Genomic DNA, 18,021 nt, shown 5'->3' on the forward strand with positions numbered 1-18,021 from the left:
GTTCAACATTTTTTCAACCTGTCTAAAGTGGACATTAAAGTCCAATATTAACTTAAATTCAAAGTCCTGTACCTCTTGTCGTTTTACATCCTATAGCAAGAATCCCCTGTCCATTTCTAACACTTCCCTTTTTACCTGATTTAATAGCATCTACAGCATACCCTTTTTTTAAAATATCTATTCGTTAGAATCTCTGATTGATTATATATATATATACAGTATATATATCTGACTCCTTGGAACAGTTTCTGCGTACTCAAATAAACTGCTCTTTGGGAATGTTACAGAGCCATGTTTTTTGATGGCAGCTATCCAAAGGGAAGTAGGAATTCCTATCCCTAGAGTTAAAGAAATTCCTAGTCCTCAACCTTCCTTGTTCTAAATCCAGAAACACAACCTGTTCATCACTAACCTTCCAGGTCAATTTTAATATTTTTCAAATTGCTAATCATTTTGTTCCTGAACCTATTGAAAGACCCTATGTCTCCCCTCCAGACATTTATCAGGTCATCAATAAACCTCTTGCAACATAGAAGTTCCGCTGGTCGTTCTCTCAGGACCTCCTTATTCTCCCAACAGGCCATGAAGAGGTTCGCTACACTGGGGGGCGAAACTAGCGCCCATAGCTATGCCTCTCACTTGTAACTAATACTGATACTTATACCAAAAATAGTTATGATTAAGACAGAATTTCAAACATTTCAACAAAAACTTTTTGTGTCTCCCTGTCAGATCTAAGCTCTGCAAGGCCCACCTAACTGATTCTATGGCTTCATCGTGTCCAGTTATGGTGTACATTTTTCAAATTGCTATTCATTTTGTCCCTGAACCTATTGAAGGACCCTATGTCTAAACTCCAGACATTTATCAGGTCATCAATAAACCTTTTTGTAACATAGAAGTTCCGCTGGTCGTTCTCTCAGGACCTCTTCATTCTCCCAACAGGCCATGAAGAGGTTCGCTACACTGGGGGTGAACCTAGCGCCCATAGCTATGCCTCTCACTTGTAAGTAATACTGATCCTTATACAAAAAATAGTTATGATTAAGACAGAGTTTCAAACATTTCAACAAAAACTTTGTGTGTCTCCCTGTTAGATCTAAGCTCTGCAAGGCCCACCTAACTGATTCTAGGGCTTCATCATGTCCAATTATGGTGTACAATAAGCCCACATCCGCAGTGGCCAAAATGCAGGTCTCCGGCCCCTCTAGTGACTCCAGTCATTGTATAATATGCTTGGTATCCTTGATATAGGCTTCTGTCCGGGTCACCAGAGGTTGCAGGAAAAAAAAATCAATTTATTATCCCAGTCTTGAGCAGACAGATTCAAGGCCATTAATAATGTGTGTGTCCGGGGGTCAAACTGCATCCTGATGAATCTTCGATAGGAAGTAAATGATGGGGGTCCTGCATCTTACCGGATTTAGGTATTGTGCTTCTTTTAGTCAATATTTCCCTCCCAACACCTTTTTTTAAACTAATTTCTCTAATTTACTTTTGCATTCATTAACCACTTTCCCACCGCTCACATTGCTGCTACTGCAGCAATGTGGCTCGTTATCGTCAAGCGACGTAGACCTACGTCGCTGGACTCCTCCCCCTGTAGGCGGCGCTCGCGTGCCGCCGGAGGCGCGCTCCCACTGTTTTCAGTCACAGCGGGAGTCGGGCCTCCTCACTCGATTCCCCGATCGTTGGGGAATCGAGTGAGGAGATCCGCCCGCTTGTGTAAACAGAGCGGGCGGATCTTCTAAGTGACAGGCAGGGACAGATCGCAGTGTTCAGCATAACTGAACATCCGATCTGTCCTTGTGTCACTCAGTCACCCCCCCCCCCACACGTTAGTAAGCACCAGGCATACATTAAACCCTCCCTCTCCAATAAAATTAACCCCTTCCCTGCCAGTGTAATTTTTACAGTAACAGTACATATATATATAGCACTGATTACTGCAGTAATGTCACTGGTACCCCCAAAAGTGTCAAAAATGTCAGTCAAGGGTCCGATCTGTCCGCCGCAATGTCGCAGTCCCGCAAAAAAAATCGCAGATCGCCGCCATTACGCGTTAAAAAAAAAAACACCAAAAATGACATAAATCTTTCCCTTAGTTAGTAAACGCAATAACTTTTGCGCAAACCAATCAAAATACGCTTATCGTGATTTTTTTTACCAAACATAGGTAGCAGAAAACAAATTGGCCAAAAATTAAAAAAAAATTTTTGATTTTTACATTTTTTTGGGGGGAATTTCATATAAAAAATTTGAAAAATATTATTTTTTCAAAATAAACGCTCTTTTTTTGTTTTATAGCGCAAAAAGTAAAAATCACACTGGTGATCAAATACCACCAAAAGAAAGCTCTGTTTGTGGGGAAAAAAAGGACGTAAATTTTGTTTGGATACGGCTTCGCACGACCGCGCAATTGTCAGTTAAAGTCTCACAGCGCCGAATCGCAAAAAGTGGCCTGGACGTAAGACAGCAAAATCCTCCGGTGGTAAAGGGGTTAATGGGATCATAATCAACAACTGATGTCTCCTAATCTGACAATTGTCTCTCCATTTCTTCCCTATAATATACCTTACTCATAACCACCAATTCTTCCCCATTATCCGCGGGGCGTATTATCACATCCTTGTCCTGTCCTATATCCTCTACACCTTTTTAATCCACTAGGGGTGAGGGATTTTACGGATTTTTAAGTTCTCCAAATCATCAGTTACCATATTACGGAAAACCTCAATTAATTTATTATCAGTATTCTGGGGGTGAAACACGGATTTATTTTTTAGGTTGTAGTGCTGGCCCACTTCCACCACAGGGGGTCTGTTATCTGGTTTAGACAGAAAATATTTTTTCTGATTGAGTGTGCGTACAAATTTTTGGATGTGTACATACGTATCAAATTTGTTAAGATTTTTAGTAGGGGCATACTTGAGGCCTTTATCCAAAACCCTAATCTCCTGATCATTAGGCTCTTTGCCACTGATATTAAAAATCCTGGTCCCTATTGGTACCTTATTTTTTTGGGCCCTTCTCCCTGCTCTGTTCCCTCTCTTTCTCTTCTTTTGCCCACTGGGGTACTTCCAGTTGGCCCTTGATGGTTCCATGGTCCCCCAGGTTCCCCTAAAAAAAACATTGGAGGGATAATCCGCAGATTGATTATAGGGTGGGGTGAACCTAGTCCCTGTCGTTCCATTATATTGGCCCTGAGTCTAAGCATATTGGGGGTCTCTAAAGGATTTGTACTCACTCCCTTGATTGTGGTCACTTTGTTCATAAACTCTCCTGTCCCATTGCAGATCACCTGTTGGGTAGGTCTCCTGCCGAAAGTAACAATGAATGCCACCCCCTCCCCTCTGTGGTCCCCCTCTAAAGGGTCTCTTACCTCTCAAGTTTCCCCTATAAGGGGGTTGAGTATACTGGGGGTAGCCTATATTCCTTGGTGCTTCCCTGGGTGCCTCATAATTCCCTTGCGATCTTACTGGGGGGGGGGGTAAATTAACAGGGGGTAAATTAGGCTCCTCTCTAGGGGAGTGCTCTTACGAGAGGGTATCCCCACTTCTTCCTTCAAAGAATGGTGCCATTTAAAAACAATCTTTATTTTTTTAAATCTCCAGTGTCTCTCAAAAACTTCTGTCTTTTCTTTTCCTGTTTTCCTTATCCAGTTTCTCAAATTTTTTCTTTAATTCACCAGATCATTTGGTGAATTCAGGTGTGTCCTTTAATGGCTCTAACTTATCTTTAATTTCTTTAGTATGATGTTCAAGCAATAGCAGCTTCTTCCAGGATAATACTTTTCTTATGTTAATTTTTAGCATTGTTTTTTTAAGATTGATTAGTGTCCCCAGTGCTTTCTGGTCTTGTGACCCCTTCCTCTTTGTGACGCCCTCCTGGAGTTCACGAACGGTGAGCGGCTGATCGCTTTTCCTGAGGGAGATTGAGAACACAATAGGTAGGTGGTGCCGGTGTCTGGGTTGAGAATATAAATAGGGCTCCGTAACGTTCTAGCTCCACCCCTACTGATGAAGTCTATGTCCAGACATATAGGGGGGCGGAGCCTGTGCACTGATGTCACATCACGGCCATCTCGAGGAAGGAATAGCATGGTCAAAGCCTGAGCCCACATTTATCAAGTGCTATATTTTGTGAGTTTTAACTTTGTTTTATATGTACAATAAAAAAACGCTTAACAGAGAGCACTAGATGGTGTTACTTTCTTGTCCCCTTATATACCGTGGAGTGTCACCGAGGCTCTGGTGAGCCAATCAGAGGGAGATTAAGGTGGAGAGGAGCCAGCAACATTCCGGTTTTAGTATATGCCTAGAAGGGAACTGCTTTGTCTGGCCCACTGGTAACCCAGGCATAGGTGTGCGCAGCCTATTGCATTAGGGTGTGCACCCCAAAGTTTAAATACACATGCATGTGTTTGCCTACACGTATATGGCCCCGGTACATTACTCTCCCTGCTGGCAAAGTGAAATAGAAGTCTGTGGCACTTCTCTTATGGCAGAGCAGGTCCGAGGGAGATCTTTCCCATCTCCTCACAGAGCGATAATGCTAATGTGCCCTAGGTGATTAGGGTGTGCCCAGGCACACCCGGCACACCCTGTACGCACGCCTATGAACCCAGGGGTCAGATTATAAAGTGAGCGGCCTGTGTGTACAGGTGAAGGTGAGCACCAGCACTTCATTATCTATTTCTTGCACTAGCACATTTGTTCATTTGCTAGCACTGCATGGTTGGGTGTCTTATTGATGAAATTCATTATAAGGCACATATGATATATGGGCTGTATACTGTATGTATGTGTTTCATTTTCAATATCACTTAATTTAGTAATGATGTATTATCAATCTATTTTCATTGGCGCAACACTTTATTTCTGTAGTAATATCCATAGACCCACTCCTAAACCTTGTGGACAGCCTTCCCAGAAGAGTTGAAGCTGTTATAGCTGCAAAGGGTGGGCCAACTCAATATTGAACCCTACGGAGTAAGACTGGGATGCCATTAAAGGGAAACTCCAGTCAAAAATGAAATTTTACCTATTAGTACTACGTTAAATATCTTTATCTTTGATATTATTCATTTTCTGGCTAGCTGCTTGTGTACCTTAGAAAGTCTTATCTAAGCTGGACAAACAGCTTCTCCCTGTTCGGCACCGACAACACTTTTTCCTGTTATCTGAATTTGATAAGCCGTCTTTCACTTCCTGATAAGGTTGCTGGTCTTTCTTGGACAGGCATGCCTAGATTTGCCCAGCCCCTCCCCCATCCCTTATATTTTTCACCATGATCCCCTCCTGTCTTCATTGCCTTGTTTAGGCCAGCAGCGTCTCCTGAGAGGGAGAGGCGGGGGGGGGGGGGGGGGGGGTTGAGAATTTTCGTGGCTGGGAATCTTCTGTTCTTTCCAGGATTTTTCTTTTCTTGCGAAAATGCGCATTTCTTTTTTGATTATATTTCTCGCACGATTCTCCCATCATTGATTAGAAAATCGTTTGTTTTTCAGAAAATTTCTAAAATGCCCGATCACGCAAATTCGATGACCGCACGAAAATCGGCCATTGCTGCGGCCCACTAATGGTGCGAAATTCGAACGAAATTTTTTTCGATACGATTTTCGAAAGAAAATTCTTTCGAAATTCGACTAATGTATGGCCAGCCTTAGTGTGTTTAACTCTACCATGATCATTGTAGACTGTGAGCTCCGAGACCCCCGAGCACTTCCAGCTACGCTGACCGTACCCCCCCTCCCCCTCCCCCCAGTGTCCAGCTTCCTTTTCCTATGGTAGTCTTCATTCAAAGCCCAGCACAGCTATACTGTATATGTGCCCCTCATCCAGCACAGCTGTACTGTATATGTGCCCCTCCCCCTCATCCTCCCTCTCCCCCCATTCTGGGTCCTGTGTGAATTATTTATTCATTTTCTCATGCATTAGCATGTACAATGCATGCTTACTGATGAGAGAACACTGGGCGGGAACCTAAGATTAGCTCCTCCCATCCTATATACACCCACTGGCTACACAGGAACAGTGCCCCTCCCTGGAAGTGAGGTCACTGGCTTTCAGTAACCACACCCACTTGCTTCTCTTGGACTCAGCAGGAAGAGGAACTGAAGTCATTTGACAGCACTAAATACTGCAGAATTCAGGGATTTTTTAATTTTGACACATAAGACTGAACTCCGCTCACCATAATGATTGCATGGGAGAAATTAAGGTATTAGGCTGAACTTCCGCTTTAAAGTTCATGTGCGTCTCAGGCAGACGTCCCAATACTTTTGGTAATATAGTGACTACTCACATGGGACAAGCCTGAGACCAACCCCAGGACACAAGAATATAAATAGCATCGGCATTCCTGTAAGGCTCCTGCCAAGGATGAACCATGTGCAGCTGCCAATACCAAAAGGACAAGAGCAGCCATACTACATAGAGGATCTGCTTGTGTCTATGTATAGTTATATTTGGCATCTATATTACATCTGCGGGCTTTGCTTATGACTATGTATACTTATCAGGGCCTCTGATAAAAATCATGGGGCCCTGTACAGCCTACCTAATGGGGCCCTCTTTGGATCCAACCCTCAGCCCATACATGATGCGATTTTGTATTTTTTTTCCCTGCAACCAAAGAAAATCACCTGATTCCCCCATCAACATAGTCAGTGTTGATGGGGGAATACCCCCTGTGGAGCTATTGTGTTCTCCTGGCGGGGAAAGGGGGGATGTGGGGAGCTGAAAACATAATAATTATTGGTAGTGGTTATTAGGGATAGACCGATTATAGGCAAGGCCGATATATCGAGGGTCGATATGCACTTTCCCCGATATGTACATTCCCCGATATATCGGTATCGGCCCCAGAACTGGCCGATATTGCCGATATTTTTGCGACGTCATTCTGCATTCTTAGGTCACCTCCTTCGCCTTGGACAGCCTTGTCTGGAGTCGGGACTAGCCTAGCGGGAGTGTATCACAGCCATACACCCACCCACAGCAGCCCGGTGCCAGCCAGCCACCCACATCCACAGGCCCTGTACCAGCCAGCCACAGGCACTGTACCAGCCAGCCAGCCACCCACCCACAGGCCCTGTACCAACCAGACAGCCACCCACAGCCCCTGTGCCAGCCACCCACCACAGGTGCCAGAAAGCCAGCCAACCACAGACAGGGTGCCAGACAGCCAGCCAACCACACGCCCTGTACCAGCCAGCCACAGACACTGTACCAGCCAGTCGCCCACAGGCCCTGTACCAGCCAGCCACCCACAACCCCTGTGGGGCCACCCACCTATCACAGGGTGCCAGGCAGCCAGCCACCCACCACAGGGTGCCAGCCAGCCACCCACCACAGGATTCCAGACAGCCAGCCACCCTCCACAGGGTGCCAGCCAGCCTCCCACCAAAGAGTGCCAGCCAGCCACCCAACACAGGGTGCCAGCAAGCCAGCTATTAAGCATTAAACAAAAATAAACATGTTCAGTACCAGATTTGTGTCAAAAATTGTCTTTATTTTTCAAAACTTTAAATGTTCAAAATATCGGCCCATATCGACTGATACCGATACGTTGTGACCAAAATATCGGTATCGGCCCTGAAAAAAACATATCAGTCTATTCCTAGTGGTTATAGCCGCTGACAATAATCGCATAGGACAGGCTGGTTACACCCAAGTCGATCTATCACTTGGGTACAATCAGCCTGCACATAGATGGTTCGAATCTCAGCCAGTCCCTGCTAAATTTGAAATCTATGGCTGGCTAAATTGACTGGCACTAACATCAATAGTGACACCAGTGATCGGATAAAATACTGTACAGTGTACACTAGAGCCGCACGATTAATCATTAAAAAATCGCAAATCTTGATACAACTCCCCTCACGATCCAAATCCGGCATTTCCCTCGATTAGGGGCAGAGCAGTTCTCTGCTCACAGCTGTCAAAGAGAAAAAAAGCAACTGGCAAAGTTGTGTTACAACATTGCTCAGCGAGAGATAAGGAGAAACATTGTATCATTTCCTTCTTTTAGATCAAAGGGATGAACTTCTGTCTGTAAATGAGGTCAGTTTAACCACTTAAAGACTAAGCCTTTTTCTGACACTTGTTGCTTACAAGTTAAATCAGTATTTTTCACTGTGAAATTACTTAGAACCCCCAAACATTATATATATTTGTTTAGCAGAGACCCTAGAGAATAAAATTGCGCTGCAATATTTTATGTCACACTTTATTTACACAGCAGTCTTTCAAACGCAATTTTTTGGGGTAAAATGCACTTCATAAACCCTAGTGTGCTATTTGCTAAGTTTCCTCCACTGTCCAACATGGTCCCTCATTGGATACAGTGGGGAGACTCCCCAGACTCAACAGGTCACACCTGGAAGCATGTGACAGGCTAACTAACAGATCAGGTCCTCCTGATAAGCAGAATAGAGCCACACAAATGCTTTGCCTAGCACCTACCTAGGAGGGTGCTACATCGGGAAAGGTTGGGGGCGCTAAAAACGCAGTGTAAGGTAGCAACCCACTGTGTCTTAGTCCCGGTTCACACATATGCGATGCGGGAACCCTGCGAATCCACTTCGGGTTCCCGCATCACACTCAACTTGCAGGCAGTTCACACTGCCATATGCAAATCGCTGGGGGTGTCAATACAAAGGTAATGACATCCCCAGATCAGTTCCTAGGGGAGTGATTCTAACTGTGGGGGGGGGGGGGGCATGGCTTCTGAGATGACCATAGAGACATGTGATCCTATATAGAAGGATCACATGAGCTCTGTGATCATTTCAGGGAGAAGAACGGTCAGCTGTGTTTACAACAGCCAACCGTCCTTCTCTCTCAGTGGGGAGCGATCAGGGCTGTCAGATGGCAATCGGAGCCGCCTGACACCCGCATCGGCTTCCCCGCTGAAGATCGGTAGCGCGCCCCCTAGTGGCTCTCAGGAGAGTGACGTAGACCTATGACGCTTTGCCTGTCTGTGCCACCCTGCCGCAGTAAAAAGGCGGCAGATGGTCCGGAAGTGGTTAAGATCCTGAGGGGGAATTTAATCGAGATTGTGTTTTTTTTTTTTTTTTTTTACGATTAATCGTGCAGCTCTATACTAAATTCTAGTTTTTGTTTTTTTTTTGTTGTTGTTGTTTTTTTCTTGTTAAAAATAACAAACATGTTAGGCTACATTCATACCTGAGCGTAGCGTTTTCGCGCGTTTTTTACCGCGATTTTTACCGCGATTTTTGTGCAGGCGTTTTTAGATTGAATAGAGACCAATGGAAAACGCCTGTAATCTGCCCAAAAAGAAGCTCATGTACTTTTTTGAGCGTTGGGCGTTTTGCTCACAGCGTCAAAACGCTCAGATGTGAACAGGGGCCATTGAAATGAATAGGATTTGTCTTGTTGGGCGTTTTGGAAGCTAATCCTAGAGCAGAAAAACTCCCCAAAAACGCCCCAAAACGCCTACATGTGAACAGAGCCTTATACTTTACCTGCTCTGTGAGATGGTTTTAGTTTTTTATTTTTACCCCCCCCCCCCAAAAGATTTCAGTTTTGTTTTTCAATTGAGTTGTACAGTTTATAGGTGACAATAAAAGTGGAAAAAGTTCTGAAATTATTTATCTTTGTCTAATTTTTTACATCACAGAAAACTGACATTTTAACAGGGGTGTGTAGACTTTTAATATCCACTGTATGCAGGCTCAACCACATTACATATACAGACTCTGCTTCTTGATTGGCAGTGCCCTATAGTGTCCGTGATTTACTGTTCCTTTTATTGTGGCAAATCTTCCAATGGGGACACCTGTTGCGGTGACAGCTGTTTAATAAGGAAGTTCACGTCACTTTGGAGATATTTCCTCTCTTGTTCTGGAAAATTAAAGTGTTGCTAAACCCAGGAGCCTGCATTCACTATATCTGGTCTCCCCAGGCGCCTGCATTCACTATATCTGGTCTCCCTAGGAGCCTGCATTCACTATATCTGCTCTCCCTAGGAGCCTGCATTCACTATATTTGGTCTCTCTAGGAGCCTGCATTCACTATATCTGGTCCCCCCAGGAGCCTGCATTCACTATATCTGCTCTCCCCAGGACCCTGCATTCACTATATCAGGTCTCCCCAGGAGCCTGCATTCACTATATCTGGTCCCCCAAGGAGCCTGCATTCACTATGTCTGGTCTCCCCAGGAGCCTGCAGTCACTATATCTGGTCTCCCCAGGAGCCTGCAGTCACTATATCTGGTCTCCCCAGGAGCTGGCAGTCACTATATCTGGTCCCCCCAGAAGCCTGCAGTCACTATATCTGGTCTCCCTAGGAGCCTGCAGTCACTAGAGCTGGTCTCCCTAGGATCATGCAGTCACTATATCTGGTCTCTCCAGGAGCCTGCATTCACTATATCTGGTCTCTCCAGGAGCCTGCATTTACTATATCTGGTCTCCCCTGGACCCTACATTCACTATATCTGCTCTCCCCAGGACCCTGCATTTACTATATCTTTTCTCCCCCAGACCCTGCATTCACTATATCTGCTCTCCCCAGGAGCCTGCATTCACTATATCTGGTCCCCCCAGGAGCCGGCAGTCACTATATCTGGTCCCCCCAGAAGCCTGCAATCACTATATCTGGTCTCCCCAGGAGCCGGCATTCACTATATCTGGTTTCCCGAGGAGCCTGCATTCACTATATCTGGTCTCCCCAGGAGCCTGCATTCACTATATGTGGTCTCCCCAGGAGCCTGCATTCACTATATCTGCTCTCCCTAGGAGCCTGCATTCACTATATTTGGTCTCTCTAGGAGCCTGCATTCACTATATCAGGTCTCCCCAGGAGCCTGCATTCACTATATGTGGTCTCCCCAGGAGCCTGCATTCACTATATCTGCTCTCCCTAGGAGCCTACATTCACTATATCTGGTCCCCCCAGGAGCCTGCATTCACTATGTCTGGTCTCCCCAGGAGCCTGCAGTCACTATATCTGGTCTCCCCAGGAGCCTGCATTCACTATATCTGGTCCCCCAGGAGCTGGCAGTCACTATATCTGGTCCCCCCAGAAGCCTGCAGTCACTATATCTGGTCTCCCTAGGAGCCTGCAGTCACTAGAGCTGGTCTCCCTAGGATCATGCAGTCACTATATCTGGTCTCTCCAGGAGCCTGCATACACTATATCTGGTCTCCCCTGGACCCTACATTCACTATATCTGCTCTCCCCAGGACCCTGCATTTACAATATCTTTTCTCCCCCAGACCCTGCATTCACTATATCTGCTCTCCCCAGGAGCCTGCATTCACTATATCTGGTCCCCCCAGGAGCCGGCAGTCACTATATCTGGTCCCCCCAGAAGCCTGCAGTCACTATATCTGGTCTCCCCAGGAGCCAGCATTCACTATATCTGGTTTCCCCAGGAGCCTGCATTCACTATATCTGGTCTCCCCAGTAGCCTGCATTCACTATATGTGGTCTCCCCAGGAGCCTGCATTCACTATATGTGGTCTCCCCAGGAGCCTGCATTAACTATATCAGGTCTCCCCAGGAGCCTGTATTTATTATATCTGGTCTCCCCAGGAGCCTGTATTTATTATATCTGGTCTCCCCAGGAGCCTGTATTTATTATATCTGGTCTCCCCAGGAGCCTGCATTCACTATATCTGGTCTCCCCAGGAGCCTGCATTCACTATATCTGGTCTCCCCAGGAGCCTGCATTCACTCTATCTGGTCTCCCCAGGAGCCTGCATTCACTATATTTCATCCCCCACAGTACACAGAATATGGAAATGCAATTGTTTTAGTAAATATAAACTGCTAAATACCTTTTCCAATAAGCAGTATATAGCAGTCTTGTGTTTTTTATCAGTTCCTAGTAAAGCTTGTAGGAGGAGTTTTCAATTTCCTCGACCTGGACAGTGCTGATTGGCCCTGTGCTGATCACATGCACTCTCCCAAGAAGAAAGAAAAACCTCTCTAGCAATGCACACCAAACTGAGCATGCGCAGCCGTCCCCTGGCTCTGTAAATATCAGGTTATTTTTTGGAGACAGTGAAAGAAGAAGAGGATCAGATCAGACAGGATCAAACAGCTTTTATACACAATGCAGTGGATTAATCCTTTAGGTTCCACAGTGAGTGTAACAAGCATGCTTTACTGCACATACAGACTGATTTTACTGTTGTGGGTTTAGTAACACTTTAATAGCCCTGTAATCTGTATTTATTGACATTGTTCCATGCTATGACTATCTGCCTCCTTGTAACATCCAGACCTCTCATTTTTCATGTGTTTGGAATGAGCAGTGCATGTTAGTTGCAGTCATGTGGTCTAGGCTCACTACCCATCCCATAGTCCCTCTCAGGATTGAGCAAAACAGGGTGGCTACATTCCTACATACAGTTGGATCAGAACAGGGTGGCTACATTCCTACATTTAGGGGGACCAGGACAGGGTGGCTATGTTCCTACATACAGTGGAATCGTAACAGGGTGGCTACATTCCTACATACAGTTGGACCATAAGAGGGTGGCTACGTTCCTACATACAGTAGGATCATAAGAGGGTGGCTACGTTCCCACATACAGTAGGATCATAAGAGGGTGGCTAAGTTCCTACATACATTGGAATCGTAACAGGGTGGCTACGTTCTACATAAAGTGGGACCAAGACAGGGTGGCTACATTCCTTCATACAGTGGGACCAAGATAGAGTGGCTGCGTTCCTACATGCAGTAGGATCATAACAGGGTGGCTACATTCTACATAAAGTGAATCCAAGACAGGGTGGCTATGTTCCTACATACAGTTGGATCAGAACAGGGTGGCTACATTCCTACATATAGGGGGGGCCAAGACAGGGTGGCTACATTCCTACATACAGTGGGACCAAGACAGGGTGGCTACATTCCTACATACAGTTGGACCATAAGAGGGTGGCTACATTCCTACAAACGGTGAGACCAAGACAAGGTGGCTACATTCCTACATACAGTGGGAGCAAGATAGAGTGGCTACGTTCCTACATACAGTAGTATAATAACAGGGTGGCTACATTCCTGCATTGTGTGACGAGGCCAGGGTAGATATGTTCCTACATACAGTGGGACCAAGACAGGGTGGCTACATTCCTACATATAGTGAGACCACTGAGAATAAAATTGTGCACCCTGTAACAGAACTTGGATATACCTTTTCAGCATTGATGTGCCTTTCCAGATATGTAAGCTGCCCAACCTGTGGTTTGAGTTCCCAGGTCTGTAACACCCGCTGTGCCCATTATGAAGGGTTCCCACCATTCCTGTGCTGAGTTTCTGGGTCTGTACACCTGCTGTGCCCGTTGTGAGGGGTTCCCACCATCCCTCTGCTGAGTTCCCGGGTCTGTACAGCTGCTGTGCCCATTATGAGGGGTTCCCACCATCCCTGTGCTGAGTTGCTGGGTCTGTACACTTGCTGTGCCCATTATGAGGGGTTCCCACCATCCCTGTGCTGAGTTGCTGGGTCTGTACACTTGCTGTGCCTATTATGAGGGGTTCCCACCATCCCTGTGCTGAGTTCCCGAGCCTGTACACCTTCTGTGCCCATTATGAGGGGTTCCCACCATCCCTGTGCTGAGTTCCTGGGTCTATACACCTACTGTGCCCATTATGTGGGGTTCCCACCATCCCTGTGCTGAGTTCCCGGGTCTGTACACCTGCTGTGCCCATTATGAGGGGTTCCCACCATCCCTGTGCTGAGTTCCCGGGTCTGTACACCTGCTGTGCCCATTATGAGAGGTTCCCACCATCCCTGTGCTGAGTTCCCGGGTCTGTACACCTGCTGTGCCCATTATGAGAGGTTCCCACCATCCCTGTGCTGAGTTCCCGGGGTGTACACCTGCTGTGCCCATTATGAGAGGTTCCCACCATCCCTGTGCTGAGTTCCCGGGTCTGTACACCTGCTGTGCCCATTATGAGAGGTTCCCACCATCCCTGTGCTGAGTTCCCGGGGTGTACACCTGCTGTGCCCATTATGAGGGGTTCCCACCATCCCTGTGCTGAGTTCCCATGTCTGTACACCTGCTGCGCCCATTATGGGAATCTCCCACCATCCCTGTTGGATGTTTGAATTTATTTTATAATATAGAGAATATTATGGAGTTGGGACACAGAATGGTAGATGGGATCACCAAAAAATCCCAGGTGGGCAGTCGCAGAGTCGGGAATTATAGTTGGGAGATCTCATTGTTGGAGAATCCAAGATATATAAGAAGCCGGTATTGATCAGATGACAGATTCTCCTTATAGAAACATCAGGGTTTTATTAGACCCCCCAATGTCTCCTCTGCCCCCAACTCCTGGGAACCTTGGCTGGAAACTGTAGGGAGGGGAGAAGGGGATGGAGGGGGAGAGTTCGGGGGCCCCCCTTATATACAGCACAGTGACTGGGTGGGTTTCCTCTAGGTACTCCGGTTTCCTCCCACACTAGAAGACATATTGGTAGGTTAATTGGCCCTAGTACATGTGTGTTTGTGAGACATGGACCTTAGATTGTAAGCTCCTGAGACCAGGGACTAATGTGAATGTACAATATATGTGAAGCGCTGTGCAAATTGACAGATCTATATAACTACCTCTAATAAATGAAAAATCGTATTGTCGTTCGATTATCAGCGAGAAAAATATGATAGAAATATATTTTTTTAAACTGTTCGCCGCACCATACACATCGCAATCATATCGATCTACTTTTTCTACGATCAAATTTTCCCTTCAGAGCGATCACAATCATTTTGATTAAATCAGTTTTGCTCAAAATTGATGGATGAAGAATGTATCTTTTTAATAATTCATATGTTCGATCTGTGAAGAAATGTTTTATCAGATTGTTACATGTATGGCTAACATTACAATCGAGTGTCTGATATGTTCATTTGTTCGATCAATTAGACAAAGTTCCACCTCAGCTGACTGATTTGCCATCCCCCAAAATTGATTAATTGCTCACTAATTCAATCGAGCCGGGAGTCTGCGCTTTAAAAATCGTATTTATTCTGATTACTGATTACTGTAGTAATGTCACTGGTCCCCCCTAAAGTGTCAAAAATGTCAGTCAAGGGTCCGATCTGTCCGCCGCAATGTGGCAGTCCCGCAAAAAAAATCGCAGATCGCCGCCATTACTAGTAAAAAAATAAATAAAAAAAAAACAATAAAAATGACATAAATCTTTCCCCTAGTTAGAAGACGCGATAACTTTTGCGCAAACCAATTAAAATACCCTTTTTGCAATTTTTTTTTTTTAACCAAAAATATGTAGCAGAAAACAAATTGACCTAAAATGTTAAATTTTATTTTTAAAATGTTATATAGAGAAATTTAAAAGATTTTTTTGTTTTTTTCAGAATTTTCGTTCTTTTTTTGTTTATAGCGCAAAAAAAAAAAAAAAAAAATTTGAACAGGTGATCAAATACCACCAAAAGAAAGCTTTATTTGTTGAAAAAAAAGGACATCAATTTTATTGGGGTACAGCGTCGACGTGATAACTTTTGTGCAAACCAATCAAAATACGCTTATTGCGATTTTTTTTTTTCCCACCAAAAATATGTAGCAGAAAACAAATTGGCCTAAAATGTAAAAAAAAAAAAAATTTGATTTTTAAAATTTCTTTTTGGGAATGTTATATAACAGAAAAAAATGTTTTTTTTGTTTTTTTCAGAATTGTCGCTCTTTTTTTTGTTTATAGCGCAAAAAAAAAAAAAAAAAATTGCAGAGGTGATTAAATACCACCAAAAGAAAGCTCTATTTGTGGGAAAAAAAGGACATCAATTTTATTGGGGTACATGCGCCAACTTTTGTGCAAACCATTAAAAATAAGCTTATTATTTTTTTAACCAAAAATGGGTAGCAGAAAACAAATTGGCCTACAATGTTAAAAATTTTGATTTTTAAAATTTATTTTTTTTGGAATGTTATATAGCAGAAAGTGAAAAATATTTTTTTTTTTTTTGTTTATAGCGCAAAATATAAAAAATTGCACAGGTGATCAAATACCACCAAAAGAAAGCTTTATTTGTGGGGAAAAAAAGGACATCGATTTTATTGGGGTACAGTGTCGCACGCCCGCGTAATTGTCCGTTAAATTAACGCAGTGCTGAATCTCAAAACATGTCCTGGTTGTTAAGGGGGAAAATCTTCCCGTCCAGAAGTGGTTAATCAATTTGATACAATCGATCATTCCATGAAACTGATCGAGTTGATAGAGAATTGCAGATTTAGTGAACTCTTGATCAATTTGGTGGAAATTTATTGATTCTGATTGGTCGAACAAATATCAGCACATTTCAGGAGAACTTTAGATCAGATTCGGTTAAACTAATCCGATCGACCATGGTAGAAAATGAGGGCAACACTGTATTTGTAACATCACTGCTTTTAAAGCTACATTCACATGTGGGCGTAGCGGATCACGGGCAGAATCACTGCGATTCTGCCCTCCATCTGTAAATCATTGCAAATCGCGTGACGCCTGTGCGATGCCCGTGATTTGCAATGGCACCCCAAACGCTGTGCAATGTTGCCGCGATTTCCGCTTGCCGAATCGCGGTAACATCGCGCAAACAGAATCGCGGGACGCATGACGCACAACAGAAGCTCTTGTACCTTTTTTGGGCGCCATGCGTCCCGCGATTCTGTTTGCGCAATGTTACCGCAATTCGGCAGGCGGAAATCGCGGCAACATCGCGCAGCGTTTGGGGTACCATTGCAAATCACGGGCGTCACGCGATTTGCAATGATTTCCGGACCGCGGGCAGAATCGCGGCGATTCTGCCTGTGATCCGCTACGTAGCCTAAGAGTTTATCATCTACGTTATATTTGAATATTGATAATTGATTAATCTAAAGTTTCTTTTCTGTAAAATTTAAATCGGATCTTTACTTTTTAGTAGTTATCATTCGTTATTGGCAATAGCCGCAACAGCATTGGCTGGTTTCTTTTATAGACAAAAGGTTGTAATCCCTTATAAGATTTATCATTAAGCGAATAAGTGAGGTGGTAGAAAAATCGCCAAAACAGATCAGTAACACTGAAAGGGTTTGTCGATGCAGAGACGCAATCGATAACTTTCAACTATTGATCAGAATCTACTTCCCCGTTGAATGATTGGGATGGTCAACTATAGATTGATTATGCCTATTGGAAGAGATTGATCAGAAAAGACATCGATCGTTTATCGAAATGTGTAGTATTATTGGTTGAGCCAGATGGACTTGTGTCTTTTTTCAACCTGACTAACTATGTAACTATGTAACTATGTATGGCCCCCATAACACCAAGAACGGAGCGATCCTCGGATTAGAAATATCCCCACGTCGGCCCAATCTTACCTCCTCTCCTCGTATTGGCTGCTATAGACCCCGGCCAAGATTCTGTTCTTGTGAGTGACCAGCAGCCCGACCAGCGACACCACGCAGAGCAGCAGCAGAACCTGCCGGAAAGTCTTGTAGCGCACTTTGCAGAACAGGGGCAGCCAGGCGATGGGCATTGCCAGCCGGGCGATGGGCATTGCGGCGGAGCGATCCACGTTCAGCGGAGATGCGGACTGCGCATCGCCTTTTTTTTTTTTTTTTTTTTTTAGATTCAGAATACTTTATTAATCCCAAAGGAAAATATTAGCATCCTCGCCGTGGAAAAAACCTTCGCTCCGGAGAAGAAGAATTCCTGTGCGCCGATCGCTCCCCAGACGAGTCGTAACTTGAAGTCACAGCGTCCCCGTCACAACGAATGCCACATTCCCCCCGACCGCGAGCGTTAGTCACTCTGAAGGCTGGAAGGCGGGTCGTAGCACGAGGTTTGTATTTTCAGGACGCCTTATATATCCTGCAGGCGATAAAACATCTACAGAGTTATTAACCCCTTCCTGTGGCTCTACCGGGGGGGGGTGGAGAGTCGGAGGAAGAAGGCGTTCTAGATGACGACGACCGAACGTTATTATCTGGCAGTGCTTATCAGCGCCGTGAAATCAGCTGTTCTAGCAGAGTCCACGCAGGGCGGCTCAGAGAGGAGCG

General features: G+C 44.9%; 1 protein-coding gene across 1 annotated transcript in view; it reads right to left on the minus strand.

The window, feature by feature from the left end:
* The window catches only part of LOC309566871 (alpha-N-acetylgalactosaminide alpha-2,6-sialyltransferase 2-like), a gene marked incomplete at its 5' end in the record, with an annotated part of 84,738 nt that extends 67,219 nt beyond the window's left edge, over positions 1–17,519 (minus strand). The window contains one exon of the mRNA XM_082272219.1: positions 17,341–17,519. Coding sequence (XP_082128345.1) covers positions 17,341–17,519 — 179 coding nt within the window. The remainder of the gene's footprint in view (positions 1–17,340) is intronic.
* Between the last annotated feature and the right edge of the window lie 502 nt (positions 17,520–18,021).

The sequence above is a fragment of the Pelophylax lessonae genome (genome assembly GCF_965119305.1).
Source record: "Pelophylax lessonae genome assembly, chromosome: 11".
NCBI classification, from domain to species: domain Eukaryota; kingdom Metazoa; phylum Chordata; class Amphibia; order Anura; family Ranidae; genus Pelophylax; species Pelophylax lessonae.